The following is a 16,619-nucleotide window of genomic DNA, read 5'->3' as shown; positions in this document are numbered from 1 at the left end:
AAAAAAAAATACAGGTCCCTAGCACCTTTTGCTCAACTGTAACTTTTTTTTTTTTAAAGAGAGAGAGAGAGAGAGAGAGAGGGGGGGGGGGAAAGGATATGTTTTTTAATATTTTATGTTTTAGTTTTCGGCGGACACAACATCTTTGTATGTGGTGCTGAGGCTTGAACCTGGGCCGCACGCATGCCAGGCGAGCGCGCTACTGCTTGAGCCACATCCCCAGCCCCTCAACTGTAACATTTTGCACAACTACAATGCACTATCAAAACCAGGAGACTGACTTTGGTACAATCCCTAGAGTTCATTACACTTGCATTCATTTGTGTGTGTGTCTATATAGCATTATACTGTTTTATCATATATGTAGATTCATTAAACCACCATCACAATCAAGAAATAGGACTGTTGCTTTCTTTTGAGGCACCCTAGGGATTGAACGTGGGGTGCTTAACCACTGAGCCATATCCCCTTTTATGTTTTATTTTGAGAGAGTCTCACTAAATTTCTGAGGCTGGCCTCAAACTTATGATCCTCTGCCCCCTGAGCCTCTGGGGTTGTAGGAGTGCACCACCATGCCTGGCAGATCACCTGCTTTTATGTGAAACTGCCTAAGTTTTACCTGCTTCCCTCCTAATAGGGGAAGACGTGTAATGCTGGTAAATTTTTTTTAAGTGTATTAAGGAATACATGTTTAACAGTTTAATACTTGTGGGGTTTTTGTTGTTGTTGTAGCTGTTGAGGGTTAGGAAACTTGATTGAGCTGTGTGTCAGGCACTTTCCATACATTGCCATATGTTTCTTACAACTATCATGAGATGGTGGACTCCCTCCTTCTTTTTATAGAGGAGGAAACTGAGACTCAAACTAAGTAACATGACTAGTTCATACCAATAGGAAATATGGACTCTGGGACTTAAATATTCAACTTTACAATTTGTATACACACAGTTTGAAAATCCATGTGTATGTAGTGAGCTTAAATTTTGTTAATTGATGGTAGTGGTTAAATTGAGAAGTAGTATATTTGGTGGACACATTTTGAAAGTGATCAACCTGTGAATCTAGTGGTTGCAGAGACATTACCTATTCTTGCTGTTGAAATTCCTTCTAGTATTTTAATTTGGTATAAAATTTTGATGGAATTTAACCAGAATTTTTAAAGATCATGTACTTCCCATGTTCTGATTTAGTAACAGTTAGTGGTTTATCCAAGTGTGGTAGCCTGACATTTGGCAGCGGTTGTTAATTATGTTGTTGTGGACTCATGGTTAGGTCCTATCATATGTGCTAGTAGAGGCATTACTATTATTATTGTTGTTGTTCTAATTATCTTTTTAAAATTTCTTTTTTTTTTTGCTAAAAATCTCAGGATAGTTATAGTCAGGGTCAGATTTTTTTCAAACTAATATTTTATAAACATGATATTCTTTATCTGCATTTATCTTTATAAAACAACTGGGAAAAAGAACCTAGTCTGCCGACTCTTCTTGGGCAGCCCTTGAAGCTCTGTGGCTGGCTTTTGGTCACGCCATCACTTCTGTCCCCCAACGTGAGCTTGCTTGGAAAATCTACTGGGGTTAGACACAGTCTTGGATGAGTAGGGTTGGCTGGGTTCATTGTGTCTGCTTCAAACACCAAGGTAAAGGGGTTCAGGACAGCAGATATGAGGGCCTTCCTCCAACAGCCACACCTATCAATTGGTGATGAGGACAACTTCTTGCTCTCCTACCTGTGTCATCAGATCATCAGTTGGGTCAGATATTTATTTATTATTTTGAGACAGGGTCTTGCTAAGTTGCTTAGGGCCTTGCTAAATTGCTGAGGCTGGCTTTGAACTTATGATCCTCCTGCTTCATCTTCCTGAGCTGCTAGGATTACACGCATGCACCACAGCGCCCAGCAGAGTCAGGTTTTTAACCACTGTTCCTTGCTGCTGTTGCTGTTATGTTGAGTTTTGCTAGTGTGTGTGTGTGTGTTTTTTAAATTTTTTTTAGTCATACATGACAGCAGAATGTATTTTGACATATAATACATACATGGAACATACATACATCAATCATATTGACTATTCTGCTGCCCTTCCTTCCTCCTAGTGTGTGTTTTTGATATTTTGCTTAATGACTCCTCATTACATTTAGATAAAATCCAAACTCCTTAAATAGCAGTTTATTATTTTTCTCTGTTTTACCTTTCCAGTCTTCTCTGTTATGAACACTCCCCAGTAACTTAACTTTGTCATGTTATATGTTGGCAGATTTAGCAGAGGTGGCATAGATTACACTGAGCAACAGGTTTAGAAGTAATTTGGAGGTGAGTCCAGTGATGCACGATACTTGGGAGGCTGAGGCAGTAGGATCACAAGTTTAGAGCTCAGCAACTTAGCAAGGCCCTAAATAATTTAGTGAGATCCTGTCTCAAAGTAAAAAGTAAAAAGGGCTGGGTGGTTAAGCACCCCTGGCTTCAATCTCCAGGACCAGAGAGAGAGAGAGAATATGAATTTGTTGTATTATTGGTATTTCTTGTGGAATTAAAAAAATTTATTTTTTTAGTTATAGGTGAACACAATATCTTTATTTTACTTTCTGTGGTGCTGAGGATCAAACCCAGTGCCTCATGCATGCTAGGTGAGCGCTTTACCTCTGAGCCACAACCCCAGTCCTCTTGTGGAATTTTGTAGCAGTGCTCTTACAGAGGTGTGTGGAGAGTGTGAGATTGTTGTTGATGAGACTTATCTCCCCTGGGATATCTTTTCATGAAATCAAAGTAAGGAGGTAAATAGGTTTAGAATATAGCCCAGAAATGGCAGCAGTAATGTTTAAAAACTTCCTTGTGGTTGTGAAAATTTTATTAATTATTTTCTTGGTGAATTAATTATCTTCAGGGAAGCCCAGTGGAGGTTCTTAAAACTATGGAAAACTTACTAGATCTGCTAAAGATTTTCTTATGAAATGTATATGTGTGTGAAATTTTGGGGTACTTTTAGTTTCAAGTTCATTAGGATATCACTAATAAAACTGAGATTCCCTTTCTGGGATGCTGCCCAAATGATGGTGTGGCCAAGGTTTGAGAAGAGGGTGCCTGATGTTCCTTCACATAATAAGAATTGCTTTAGGTAGTCTTATCTGGTGTTTGCATCAATATGGTTGTTTATGTAAGTTAGTTTGTTTAGCACAGGTTTGACTAAGAGAGTATTACTGTTAAGTATTTATATAACCTTCCACTGTTGACAATTTTCTAATTGATCTAGAAGTATGGAGTTTATGTATTTAGTAAGTTTGAAGTACTCTGTGTGGTTCTAATATATTTAATCTGAAGTATTATGGATATTTGCTGCCTTTTTGCCCCCGTTTTGCATGTTTCTAGTGTCCTGAGTCTGCCTTCAAAAACAACATTCGGTTTCTAATTGTAATCGTCTTGGAAACATTGGCATGTTTTTGCAGTACCATTTTACTTTTATTTACTGCAAACGATGATTTGTTAGTTGCCTGCTGCCAGAACATCTGAGCTCATTTGTTTAACTAAAACAGTACCATGCATAGATGCCTATAACAGGCCGTGACAGTTACCAACCACCCCAGTTGCTTACCACCTCATTATGGCTCAAAGTCAAGCAAAAGGGAAAGCGGATCATTCTTAAAATGTTCCAGTAAGTTTAGAAAACTGGAGAATGGAGGGATGAGAGGAAAGAAATTCTATTATAACAATCAGTGTGTTGGTTTTGGCAGGGATGTGCCTGGCTGATTTCCTTTGTAGAAATAAATAACACTTCAGAGTGCAGAAATTGCAAGAGTACTACAACAGATAGAGCCCTGTGAATCCTTTAATGAACAGATAACTACCAGGAGTTTTTATTTTGGCCAAGCCAGGCATAGTAGGCGATGCACGAGTGACTGAAGCACTTTCCTTGTTCCCATAGAGAATATAATCTAGGCACTGAAGATGTTTTCTCCAGGAAGTGGTGATTGCTGAGGCAGGGAGCAGTGGTGGCCACATGCAGGGGGAGCCAGATCTGGGGGGCCTCATCACGCAAGGCAGGTGCTGGCTGGCTTGACACAAGGGGGAGCTTTCCAAGAAATCAGACTGCTTCAAAAAGACACTTTCTTTTACACTTGGAAAAAACATCTTTTAAAATATTTTAATAAAAATTTAAACCTGAGGTCAGAGCTTGCCTCAAGGGCTGGAAAGTAGGAAGTGTTTCTTCAGGAGCAAGGGGAAATAGTTTTGTCCTCTGCCAAGGAAGTGCCTGACAGTGGCACTTATTCATTTAGTAAATTTTTATTAAGTGCCTGCTTTGTACCAGACTGAGAGTGCTGTGATGAACAAGGAGCTCACAGACAAGCAATTGGGCCATCTTACTACTGTGGGCTCAGTTTTATGATTGGGTGCTTTTCTTACCTTTCTCACCTGGTGATCAAGAAGGTTTCTTGGAAAAGGTAATGTCCATACCAACCTTAAATGTTGGACTTAATTCCTTTTTAAAGGCTAATATTATATTAAAGATAAATCAAAACCCTGTTTTGGGAACACCTAGCAACTTGCTATTGAAAGGAAGTTGAGGCACTGAACTCCATATTCCAGCCATCAGGCATACTTTCCCAGCTTAATAGTTTGCCATTCCCATGTTGATTGACCTTCAGGTCTCAGAATGTGCCAGGGTCTCTGTGACTGCCATAACCCTTGTCTCACTTCTGTTGGTTCTTTAGGACAGATGTTCCTTCTTCCTTGATTCCACCCAGGGGAGTTTGGGTACACATCCTGTGAGCTCACACACAAGGCTGGTCTTAATTTTTTACTTGTCCTGCACCAAGCAGTCTGGCTTCTTCATTCCTCCATATAATTTGTAGGCAAAGGGATCTTTTCACAGAGCCCAGCATACCTTTGGTGCCTAGTCAGTATTTGTTGAATGAACCAGATTTAATAACTTTTGAAGGTTATAGTCATGTATATAATTGAAGCTCTTGGTTCTAGCCAGTTATAAAAGAGAGTGCCATTTTATTGAAAAATGTAGAAGCACCAGTGAAACAGATTTTATGCATGTGGCCTAGTTATTAACCTCATAAAACTCTTTACAGTCCTTTGCATTTTATGCCTCTTTACTTTTTGCCTGAGTAACCAAAACACTGAGTAATTCGTGGTTCCCAATTTCTGTTAATTAAATACTAATGTGTATTTTAAAATCTGACCGCAGTTTTTAAATTAATTAGAAGTCTTTTGATATTAACAAAAATCAGTTTGACTTAGACTGTGTGACAAAGAGGGGAATATGTGATGAAGAGACAGGGGCATTTCACAGATTCCAAGATTAGGAACACAGCCAGGCTTCAGGAAGAACTGGAACTGAGAATTGGAAGGCCCGCAGGAATCCCAAGAGTCCTTTCTGTTTGTTTTTTTCGGCAAAGCTCTTTTATTCATCTTTCTTGTGAACTGGCTTTCTGTTTCTCAGTGGGGAGAGGGTGGCCTCTCATAATGCTCAGTTTTGCAGCCAAGTTCCAGCCATATGGAAAGCCTGTTTTTCCATCTCAATTCCAAATTCCCCAGAACTTCAGGCTTGGCTCAGGTTGCCTGTCAGACCCTGATTCAGTCAGCAGCTATGGCCAGAGGTGGGGGTCATGCTGACACACCTGCTTCTGCTCATCTCTAAATAGTAGGTGGGGAGGTAGATAAAAAAGGTGTAAGGCAGACAGACAGCAGAGAGACATTGTGGGGCTGGCAGGCACTCTGAAAACATCTATAGAATGGCAAATACTGGAGACCTATAAACCACTGTGAGATCATTTCTAGTTTATCTTGCTCCCTGAATCAATTTCATATGAACCTGAAAGATTTAACTCTTCAAAATCATATTCACCCTTTCTAATATGATTGTAAGTTGAGATTTTTAAGGTACTGGCATATTCACATGTTGCTGGGTCTTAGTTTTCTGTATGTGGTAACATTTCTTTTTTCTTTTTCTTTCTTTCTTTTTTTTTTTTTTTTTTTGTGGTACCGGGGATGGACTCCAGGGCTTTGTTGCCTACAGGCAAGTGCTCTACTGTGGGAGGCCAACCTTATGGGTGACTGAGTTACACTCCCCAGCTGGGTGCTGAGGCGCTCAGTCACAGAAATGGGTGTGTCTTGCTACAGCCCCATGGGTGAAGCTATGCTCACCTGTTCCTTTGTAATATAACCCCTTGCCCTGTTTAGGATAGAATCTTCCATGGAAGTGCCTTGTGTGTGTCCCCTCCTCTTACTGTACCCTTGGATGTGGCCTACCCAGGTGTCAGTCAACCTGCTGACAGTGGACATCATGAAGATAGGCTCAGCCCCCTGAAACCTGACCCCTTGCCTCATTTGAATAGCTTCTCCTCAATAAAAGGGGTCAGCCTATGCCCTCTCTTTCTTCGGACCCTTAAGGTCAGAGGAGCCGTCACAGCAACCCCAAAGAAAAAGGTATTTGTGTCTCTTGTGTGGTTATTTCGTGCAGCCCAGTTAGCCCAGTTTAACTAGAGTGACCCCTGAGCCTTTTAGTCTCGAGAACAGAAACCCGGCACTCTACCACAGCTACATTCCCAGCCCTGGTGATATTTCCTATATATGATATGTCTTCAGTTTTTGAGAAGTAGGGTCTAGCAATCTGTTCAATATGAATCTAAGGGGAGCCATCCATGTGATTTAAAATTTCTAGTAGCCACACTGAAAAAAGTGAAATGAAATAGATAAAATTAATTTGAATGATGTATTTAATCCAGTATATCCCAAATATTATGATTTTACTAATATAAAATTATGAATGAAATATTTTCCATTTAAAAAAAATATTTGTAATATGGTATGTTCCAACACATTTTAATTGGAATATCCACATTTGAAGTGGTGAGTAACTACTTGTAGCTAGTAGTTACCATACTGGATAGTTTTAGAACTGTCTCAAAGCATTCGGTTTTCTTCCTCAGTTTCTCTAAAATTTCTTTGTAAAAAGCCTTAATGCTAAAAGATCGCTCTTTTAAAAAATGCCCTTCATCACTATCAGCAGAGAACTCTTGGGGAGGCAGGTAGGGATTTTAAAACCAGCTACAGTAGAGTTGCTCACCTGGAGAATTTTCTGTATTACCTGTGTTGGCAGAAAAGGGCATGTGATTAACCAGGTGTCCAGGCTGGAAACTGTTGCCTCTTCTCAGACTTCTCATTCCTGTACTGTCACTAATCCTCTCTGGAAACCTCAGTTTGCTTATTTATAAGAAATTGGGCTTATAATGGTCCTGTTCACTAGAAGAGATTTTCATGGGATTTAAATGCACTGATAAATTTGAAAAATGCTTTGAAAGACATTTACAGTTTCTATAAATAGAAGGCATTACTTTAATTTAATTAGGGAGAAAAAGGCCACTACATTTTGGAGCCAATAATAGCTATTATTTACTGAGAGTTTACTTTGTGCTAGGAAATGTTATGAGTGCTTTATAGGTATTTTATAATTTAACCATAGAATCAAGCTTATAAAGGTACTAGTATCTCTTATATATGAAGAAGCTATGATATTGAAGTTAGGAAATTAGTCCAGGGTCACTTATCTGGTAAGTAAACTGGTGTGAGAATGTACCTTTAAAAAATATGGAATTGAAATACAAGAAAAATTTGTCATTTTAGCTAACTTCAAATGTACAGTTCTGTGGCATTGAGTACATGCTCCGTCTCTTGTAATCATGACCACCTTCCATCTCTAGAACTTTTCCATGTTCTCTGTTGGAAAGTCTGTAGTAACTGAAAACAAACTCCCCATTATCCTTCTCCCCAGCTCCTGGCAACCACTTTCTAATTTTTTCTATAAATTTGTCAGCTAAGTTCTGTATATAGGAGGAATCATACAAGTTTTATCTTTTTGTGACTACCTTATTTCACTTAGCATAACGTTGTCAAAGTTCATCCATATTATAGCATGTCTGAATTTCCTTATTGTTAAGTCAGAGAATACTCCATTGTATGTATGTGCTGTATTTTCTTTATTCATCTATTATTTAGTGGACAGTTGAGTTGCTTCTACCATTTGGCTCTTGTCAGTAATACTTCTGTGAACATGGGTGTACAAAGTGGGAATTGCTGGATCAGGTGGAAATCCTATTTTCTTTTTAACTTTGAACTATTTGAACCTTCATATGTTTTCAACAGTGGATGCATCATTTTACATGCTTATTAGCAGCACACCAGTCCGTTTTTCCACATCTTTGTTCAGACTTGTTCCTTTCCTCCCCTCCCCTCCCCTCCTCTCCCCTCCCCTCCCCTCCTTTCCCCTCCCCTCCCTTCCCTCCCCTCCCCTCCCCTCCCTTCCCTCCCCTCCCCTCCCTTCCCTCCCCTCCCCTCCCCTCCCTTCCCCTCCCCTCCCTTTCCTTCTTCTCCCCTCCCCTCCGTATTTATTTTTTATTTATTTTTTGGGGTGGGGTACCAAGGATTGTATTCAGGAACAGTTAGCCACATCCCCAGCCCTATTTTGTATTTTATTTAGAGACAGGGTCTCACTGAGTTGCTTAGTGCCTTGCTAAGCTGCTGATGCTGGCTTTGAACTCTTGCTCAGTCTCCCAAGCCATTGGGATTATAGGCATGTGCCACCCTGCCTGCCTTCCTTTTCTTTTCTTGATAGTAGTCATCCTAATGGGGTAAAGATTATAAACATACAGTTGGTTGTCACTGTGGTTTTAATTTGCATTTCTGGAATAATTAGTGACATTGAACATCTTTTCAGTTGCTTATTGGTTATTTGTACATCTTATTTAGAAAAATGGCCATTCAAGACCTTTGCCTCTTTTTTAGTTAGGTGGTTTTTATTGTTGTTGTTGAGTTGTAGGAGTTTTTAAAGTAATTTTGGATATCAAAGCCTTATCATAATATGATTTGCAAATACTTTTATCTGTTCCATGGATTGACTTTTTATTGTTGGTTTGATCTGGATATATCTTTATTATTATTATTTTTTTTGTACTTGGGATTGAACCCAGGGGTGCTCAACCACTGAGCCACATCTGCAGCCTTTTTTAAAAAGTAATTTATTCAGAGACAGGGTCTCACTAAGTTATTTAGGGTCTTTCTATGTTGCTGAGGCTGACTTTGAACTTCCAGTCCTCATGCTTTAGCCTTCCATGTAGCTGGGATTAGCAGTCACTCTCAGCTTAAAGTTTTATTTTATATTTCTCATTTTATTGTTTACCTTGTGTACAATATTTTAAAAAATTTATTTTTTTCTTATTTATATATTCCTTTAACTGACGAGTATATATGTATTTGGTATTGTAGTTGTAAAGTACCTTTCTTATTTTGTCTTTCCAGTTCTGAGTTGAAGCTCTTGGAGGAGGCAACTATTTCAGTCTGCAAGGCTTTAGGTAAGGGAGAAGGTGTGTATGTGTGTGTTTGTGTGGTGCACGAGTGTGTGCAGGCATGCATGTGTGTAGGGGACTTTTTTCAAATTTTCTGTTACAGATTTTGTCAATATTATATGAATTGGATTAATGAAGTGATGTATCTTGATAATGAAATAAGTAATAATTATTTCTGTTCATACTACTTATGGATGTTAACAGAAGATTCCATTCAGTTAACACGCACTGAGCTATATTTGTAGTGGTAGTAATAGATTGTGCTAAGCTATAGGTACTCTTTCAGCTTGTTCTATTTGTGAATATTGAAATACAGAGAAAAATCAAAATATTAGGTTAGTAATGGACAGTTCATATAGAATTCACCATTCATCCTGTGATTTGCCAGCTGCCCTGACTGCATGTGCTACTATGTTAACCAGAATAATTATTACTCACAAAAGTATATTAGGAAGTTTCTCCATAACAGCTTGATATTAAGGTAGAAAGCATGAGATCAAGAACACTTTTATGATCTTTATTTCTGCTCTGCTACTTATTAGTTGAACCTTCATTTCCTCATCAAAGTTGAGATTAAGAACAACTATTTTACAAGATTGTTGAAAGGATAAAAATGATATAACATGAAATATCCAGTATAGCACATGGTTTCTAGTTGTTATACAGTTTTATGTCAACAGCTATTTCCTTTTTTGGCCTCATTTTTTCAAATGCTTTACCTTCTAGAAATTAGAATGGAATGTGTATGCTTTTTAAAAATATGGGTTTAAAATGCAAATAACTGTAATTACTGTGCATCATTGCTTTGAAAATGAGAGAGAATGTGTTTAGAAAATATCCAGTATAAGGATCTTTAAAGTGATATTAATATCTGTTATAAAATCAAGCCATGTTGCCAGGCATAGTGGCACACAGCCATAATCCCAGCTAACATAGGAAGATTGCAAGTTTGAGTCTAGCCTCAGCAACTTAGTGAGACCCTGTCTCAAAATAAAAAATAAAAAAGGGTAGGGATGCAGTTCAGTGGTAAAGCATCCAAGTTCAATCCTCAGCATAACAAAACCAAACCAGACCAGACCAGATCAGATTTGTTGAGAAGCATATGAGTTGTATGGGCAACTCTCATATCAGTTACATTAGTAGTAACAGTCTTTGATGAAATATTTTTGTATTTGGAAACATTATGTTAGTAATGATAGAGATCTGTTGTTGTATTTGACTTCAATTAAAACATAGATTACAGAATTTTATGCTATCTAGAGCTGGCTCTCAAAAATCATGTGGCAGTTTAATGCTGAAAATTATAGAGTTTTATATCACAGTGGTGTCAGTGCAGTCATTATGATGGTGGCTTTAAGGTGAACTTGTTTTTTTGTTTTTTTTATAAAGCTTGCATTTAAACATTGGAATTAATATTGACTCAGCAGATACATGGTGACAAACACACCAAATATGTGTATCATCATCATCATCTCACACACACACACACACACACACACACACATACACACACACAATTATTATTATTTACCTTTGTTTTATTTTTATTTATTTTTGTGTGGTGCTTAGGATCGAACCCAGTGCCTCATGCGTGCCAGGAAAGTGCTCTATCACTGAGCCACAACCCCAGCCCCTACTATTATATATTGTTTTTTAAATATTGTTTTTAGTTGTCAATGGACATTTATTTATTTATTTATATTCAGTGCTGAGATTCAAACCCAGTGCCTCACATGTGCTAGGCAAGTGCTCTACCACTGAGCTACAACCCTAGCACCTTCCCACTATTATTTTTAATGTATATTTTTTTTTCTTGACATTGTATTGGAAGGATGTCATTAAAAGTACCTCTAGGAACAAGAAAATAAAAGATAAATTTTTATTGCCAATAACTCCAACAGTACAGTGGTACAGCTAAAAAAAAAATTTTCCATATTTATCAGAGGTGATCAGTGCTATTTATAGTGCTCTGTACTAGATTTGATTCATTTTAAAAATTATTTATTTATTTTTTGATACTGGGTATTGAACTCAGGGCACTTGACCACTGAGCCACATTCCCTGCCCTACTTTGTATTTTATTTAGAGACACGGTCTTACTGAGTTGCTTAGTGCCTTGCTTTTGCTGAGGCTGGCTTTGAACTTGGGATCCCCCTGCCTCAGCCTCCCGAGCCGCTGGGATTACAGGTGTGCACCACTGTGCCCGGCTCTGGACTAGATTTATATACACAGTTTTATATAAATGGTACTGCTCATGCTAGGATCTTTGCTTTATCGGAATCTTCAATCTGGTCGCTCCCATCCTGCTGCTCTGCTTGCCTGTCAGGTGTTCCCTGTTGCTGTTCTGGCTCTTGAAGCTCCTTCAGCTTCCATGACATTTGATATTTATCAATTAACTTTGCTGGTGTTAAATTCCATTCCTTGTACTATGGGAGTCTTTTGGAATCTTGAATCTACTATAAGACATAATTTTTTAAAAACTCATTTAATTTAATTAATGAGATCATCTTTAGTTTTATTAATTTATAGTTTTGATCTTAATTTTATCAAACAGTTCATCCTGAAATCTCAAGGTATTTTCAATTAAACTACAGCCAAAGCTAGAAAGAAAACTAGGAAATTTTTGTTCTAAGTGAAACTCTAATGATATCTGACATCTTAACAGCATTTCTGTTCTCGATTGTGAAAGCTGGACAGAAGCTCCCCTGTTTTAGAATGTAAGCTCCACGAGGACAGGGGGTTCTGTTTACAGGTGCCTCTGTAGTGCCTGAAATAGTGCAGGTGTAAAGTAAATACATGATGAATGAAAAAGGTACACAAAGCTTTATTTTATATATTTGTTTATTTTGTGGTACTGGGGATTGAGCCAGTATATTTCGTTTTTTTTTTTCAATTTCTTTGAGATAGCCCCTCTCTGAGTTGCTTAGGCTGGCTGTGAATTTGTCATCTTCCTGATAAGCCTCCTAGTAGATAGATAGGATTACAGGCTTGTACCACCCCAGTGGGAAGCTTTAATTACAGCAGTCTAGTAGCCTGGGTGCTCCTTCCAACAACAACAGTATTGTTTTCATTCATTTTGTGTTTTATTTATCTATTTGATAACCATTTGCAAATTCAATTGATTACTTATAAAGTCATTCATTATAAAAGGACTGTTGAACAAAGATTAAAATTGGGATTCTAAATGTCAGTAGTCACATCAGTTTAGTTTCTTTCAATATTTATTTATTTTTGTGGCACTAGTGATTGAACCCTGAGGAATTCTACCACTGAGTTACATCCCCAGACTTTTTTTTTTTTTTTTTTTTGGTGTGGGGGGACATAGTCTCACTAAGAAGCTTGCATTTATTTTTTAGTTTTCGGCAGACACAACATCTTTGTTTGTATGTGGTGCTGAGGATCGAACCCGGGCTGCACGCATGCCAGGCGAGTGCGCTACGGCTTGAGCCACATCCCCAGCCCCTGCCTTGAATTTTTGATCATCCTGCCTCAGCCTCCCAAGTTGCTGGGATTATAGGCATGTACTACTACACCTGGATTCGTTATTTTACTTTGATTTACAGAAGCTAGCTAATATTAAACCCCACAGCGATACATTTGTATACTTAACTTTTTTTTTTAAAACAGTTCATCCTGAAAATCTCAAGGTATTTTTAATTAAACTACACCCAAAACTAGAAAGAAAACTAGGAAATTTTTGTTTCATATTGAAACTCTAGTGATATCTGACATCTAACTGCATATCTGTTCTTGATTGTGAAAGCTGGACAGAAGCTCCCCTAACTCGCAGTACATGGGGCACCTTGCTCCTCACAGTGGAGTTCTCCAGCCAGCAATAGTGGGCACCATCTGGGAGACTGTTAAAGATGAGATTCTTCTGAGGTCACACTTCATACATGTGGAATCAGAATTTGTATTTTAATAAAATGCCCTGAGATTTTAATGTACATGAATGTATCTATTAACTACAAAGTTACAATTTTGGATTCTGAGGTAAGGTAGCCACTTTCTTCTATTGTTCCCATAATTTTTATTTTGCAAATCATAGTTTTGATGTTCAGAATTATGACCCAAGAAAGCAGTTTTTCTCATTGCTTATTTCCCTAATTGATGTGAAATTGGCATAAGGTTGGTCAATAAGCAATTTCAATTTGATATTTGATTTTATAGATGTTACTATATGTTCTCTTTGATATTAGTGCTTGATTTTGACTTTTTAAATCATTTTCTTCTCTTGCAGTTGAAAACAATCCTCGAACAGGAAATCTTGGTGCACTAATTAAGGTCTTCCTTTCTAGAACCAAAGAACTCAAACTTTCAGCAGAATGTCAGAAGTAAGCTGGCTGATTAAATCATGTTTGCTTTTCACTTAATAATATGAATATTATTTTTCATTTATTGGTAGAATTAGGCTGTGGTCTTCAGAAAATTCTTCTGAAGGATTTATTTTGATTATTAAGGGGAGAAAAGGTGAAAGAGAGGTTTAAGTTAGTGTCATAAGTCATTGGAATGAAGTTTTAAATTCTGGAAACTTTGATTTCAGCATTTTGGACAAACTTTAGAAATATAATTCCTTTTTTTAAAATATTTTTTTTTAGTTGTCAATGGATGTTTATTTTATTTATTGATATGTGGTGCTGAGAATTGAACCTAGTGCCTCACACATGCTAGGCAACTGCTCTGCCACTGAGCCACAACCCCAGCCCAATATAATCCCTTTTTTTGTGAGTTCATGGTCATCAGTACAAATAGCAAGCATTATACTGAGCCACTGCTGATGCCTCATTTAAAATTCCAGTTACATATTGGCATATACTGCTTGCTTATTATTTATTTAGTTGGAGGTGGACACAATACCTTTTTTATTTTTATGTGGTGCTGAGAATCGAACCCAGTGCCTCACATATGCTAGGTGAGCACTGTACCTCTGAGCCACAACCCCAGCCCATACTGATTATTTTATCATAATTTTTTGGAGTTTTTAGTTTTTAGTTTTTCTTTTTTTTTTTTTTTTTTTGCTTTTAATTACCTTTATATAGGAAAACTGTAAAGTTAAGAACACAGTCCACAGGAATCAATGAAGTTATTATTATAAGTAGACTCACTATAGGAGATACACAGAGTAAAATATGGATGCAGTAAGTATCACTGGTCCAATGTAATAATGAGCCACTAAAAGATATGGACATTGATCAAATATTACAGGTAGGCTGGGCAAAATGATTGACAAATTATGAAGAAATTATTGACTAGAAATAATCATGCTCATCATTCTTACATGATTTTTGGTCTTTCCTTTCTAGTCACATCTTCATTTGGCAGACACATAACGCTTTGTTTATTATTTGTTGTTTGCTGAAAGTGTTCATCTGTGAAATGTCAGATGAGGAGTTACAACTTCATTTTACTTATGAAGAAAAGTCTCCTGGTAGTTTTGGTAAGCATTGCCTTTTGAAGATGTTCTGGGTATAGTATAACTTTGAAAATTCCAATTTTCCTATCATCACTTTTTTTTCTTGATAAGAAAGTAAGTAGGAGCAAGGCTTTTATTTATTTGACTTGCATGCATCTGAAACAAGAAAGAAGTTAAATAAATATAAAGCCCACAAATATTTATTCCTTTAAAAAACAAAGGTGTCAAATGTAAATACAATTTCTGAGGAATATATCATTAAGAGAGATGATCAATCAGAATTATGGATTTTATAAATATTAAAGTTTTCTTTCACAAGACATAGCAACAGTTTGAGACTGGGTGTGTTTGGGGCTGCTTCACCAGAAATAACATTTTTAAGGACAGTATTATGATGTTGAAATCTACCTTTATGTGAAGATATAGAGAAAAGTTACCATTTTCTTCTGATATTGCTGGAGGTTTGTTTTTCTTTTCTCTCCCCTAACCCCTTCCTCTCTCTCTTTTTTTTCCCCAAGTTAGATGGGCCTACAGTTTTCAAGATCAGATGCTGATTTTTCATTTGTTAGCATTAAAACTTACAACTAGGAAGTAAAAGAATAAAATAGGATTATTAACAAATGGAATATTGGGAATGCCACGTGTTATACTCCCTTGCTATCAACTTCCTCTTCTGAGGCCCAAAGCAGTGTCATTCCTTTCTGAATTCTGTTTTCAAAATATCTTTCTGCCTTCATCAGACTGACAGGGATCATATGTGACTCAAAGTTTACCAATTCCTGGGTGCAGGCAATGTGAAAACTTTGTAATATTTGCACTTTTTATTGAGGCCCCTATGCCTTGTGATTTTGTGCATGTTTAATTTCACTTAACTTTCATATACTTACAAGTGATTCTCTCTCCACTGTGATTGCTAATATATATGCTTTTAAATGTCAAAATCCAGTGTTGACAAAGGAAAATAAACATATAGAGGGTCAATGGTTCATTCAGGTAAAAAAAATCACAATGTATTGATTTTTTGAGTAACTCTATGTCCACTTGTGAAATAGTTCCTAAATTCTGAAAATTCTAAAAGCAATGTTGTGGGAAATAAAAGATTCTGTGAAATGACAGTTAACCTTTAATGTTCTTAGGCATTTATTTTTATTTTTATTTTTAGTTGTAGATGGACACAATACCTTTATTTTGTTTATTTAAGTTGTTTATGTGGTGCTGGGGTTGAACCCAGTGCCTCAGCATGCTAGGCAAGCGCTCTACTACTGAGCCACAACCCCAGCCCCATGCTTAGGCATTTCTTAAAACCATTTGTGGATGGCAGAAATCTCAAGAAATTCTGGTTATTATCCTTTAAATATATGAGGGAATTATATTACATTTTAAATAAATGAAAAGACATAATATAATCAACAATATGAAAGAGTTCCTTTTCCCCCACATCCTCTGAGCATTTATTATTATCATATTCAAGATGACTGCCATTCTCACTGGAGTGAGGTGAAATCACAGTGTAGGTTTTTGTTTATTTCTGTTTTTTCAGTTGTAGATGAACACACAGTATCTGTATTTATTTTTATGTGGTGCTGAGCATTGAGCCCAGTGCCTCACACATGCAAGGCAAGTGCTTTACCACTGAGTGACAGCCCCAGCCTCTACAGTGTAGTTTGTTTTTTAAATGCTCACAACTTATTTTTTTTCTTTATATTTATTTTTTAGGTGTAGATGGACACAACACAGTGTCTTTTATTTTTTATGTGGTGCTGAGGATCGAACCCGTGCCCCGCCCGTGCTAGGCGAGTGCTTTACCGCTGAGCTACAATCCCAGCCCTACAGTGTAGTTTTGATTTGCATTTCCCTAATTG

General features: G+C 37.3%; 1 protein-coding gene across 2 annotated transcripts in view; it reads left to right on the top strand.

Moving 5' to 3' along the window:
* Positions 1-16,619, top strand: part of DYM (dymeclin) — a 358,107-nt gene that overhangs the window by 39,701 nt on the left and 301,787 nt on the right. The window contains exons 3-5 of one of the 2 annotated variants that reach the window (XM_081262968.1): positions 9,298-9,350; positions 13,585-13,678; positions 14,648-14,781. In XM_081262968.1, coding sequence (XP_081119094.1) covers positions 9,298-9,350; positions 13,585-13,678; positions 14,648-14,781 — 281 coding nt within the window. The remainder of the gene's footprint in view (positions 1-9,297; positions 9,351-13,584; positions 13,679-14,647; positions 14,782-16,619) is intronic. The other variant, XM_081262969.1, reaches the window with a different exon arrangement.

Source organism: Spermophilus citellus (assembly GCF_964194105.1).
Source record: "Spermophilus citellus genome assembly, chromosome: 12".
NCBI lineage: Eukaryota > Metazoa > Chordata > Mammalia > Rodentia > Sciuridae > Spermophilus > Spermophilus citellus.
The sequence above is the reverse complement of the archived record's forward strand: the minus strand, read 5'-3'. Positions and strand labels throughout refer to the sequence as shown.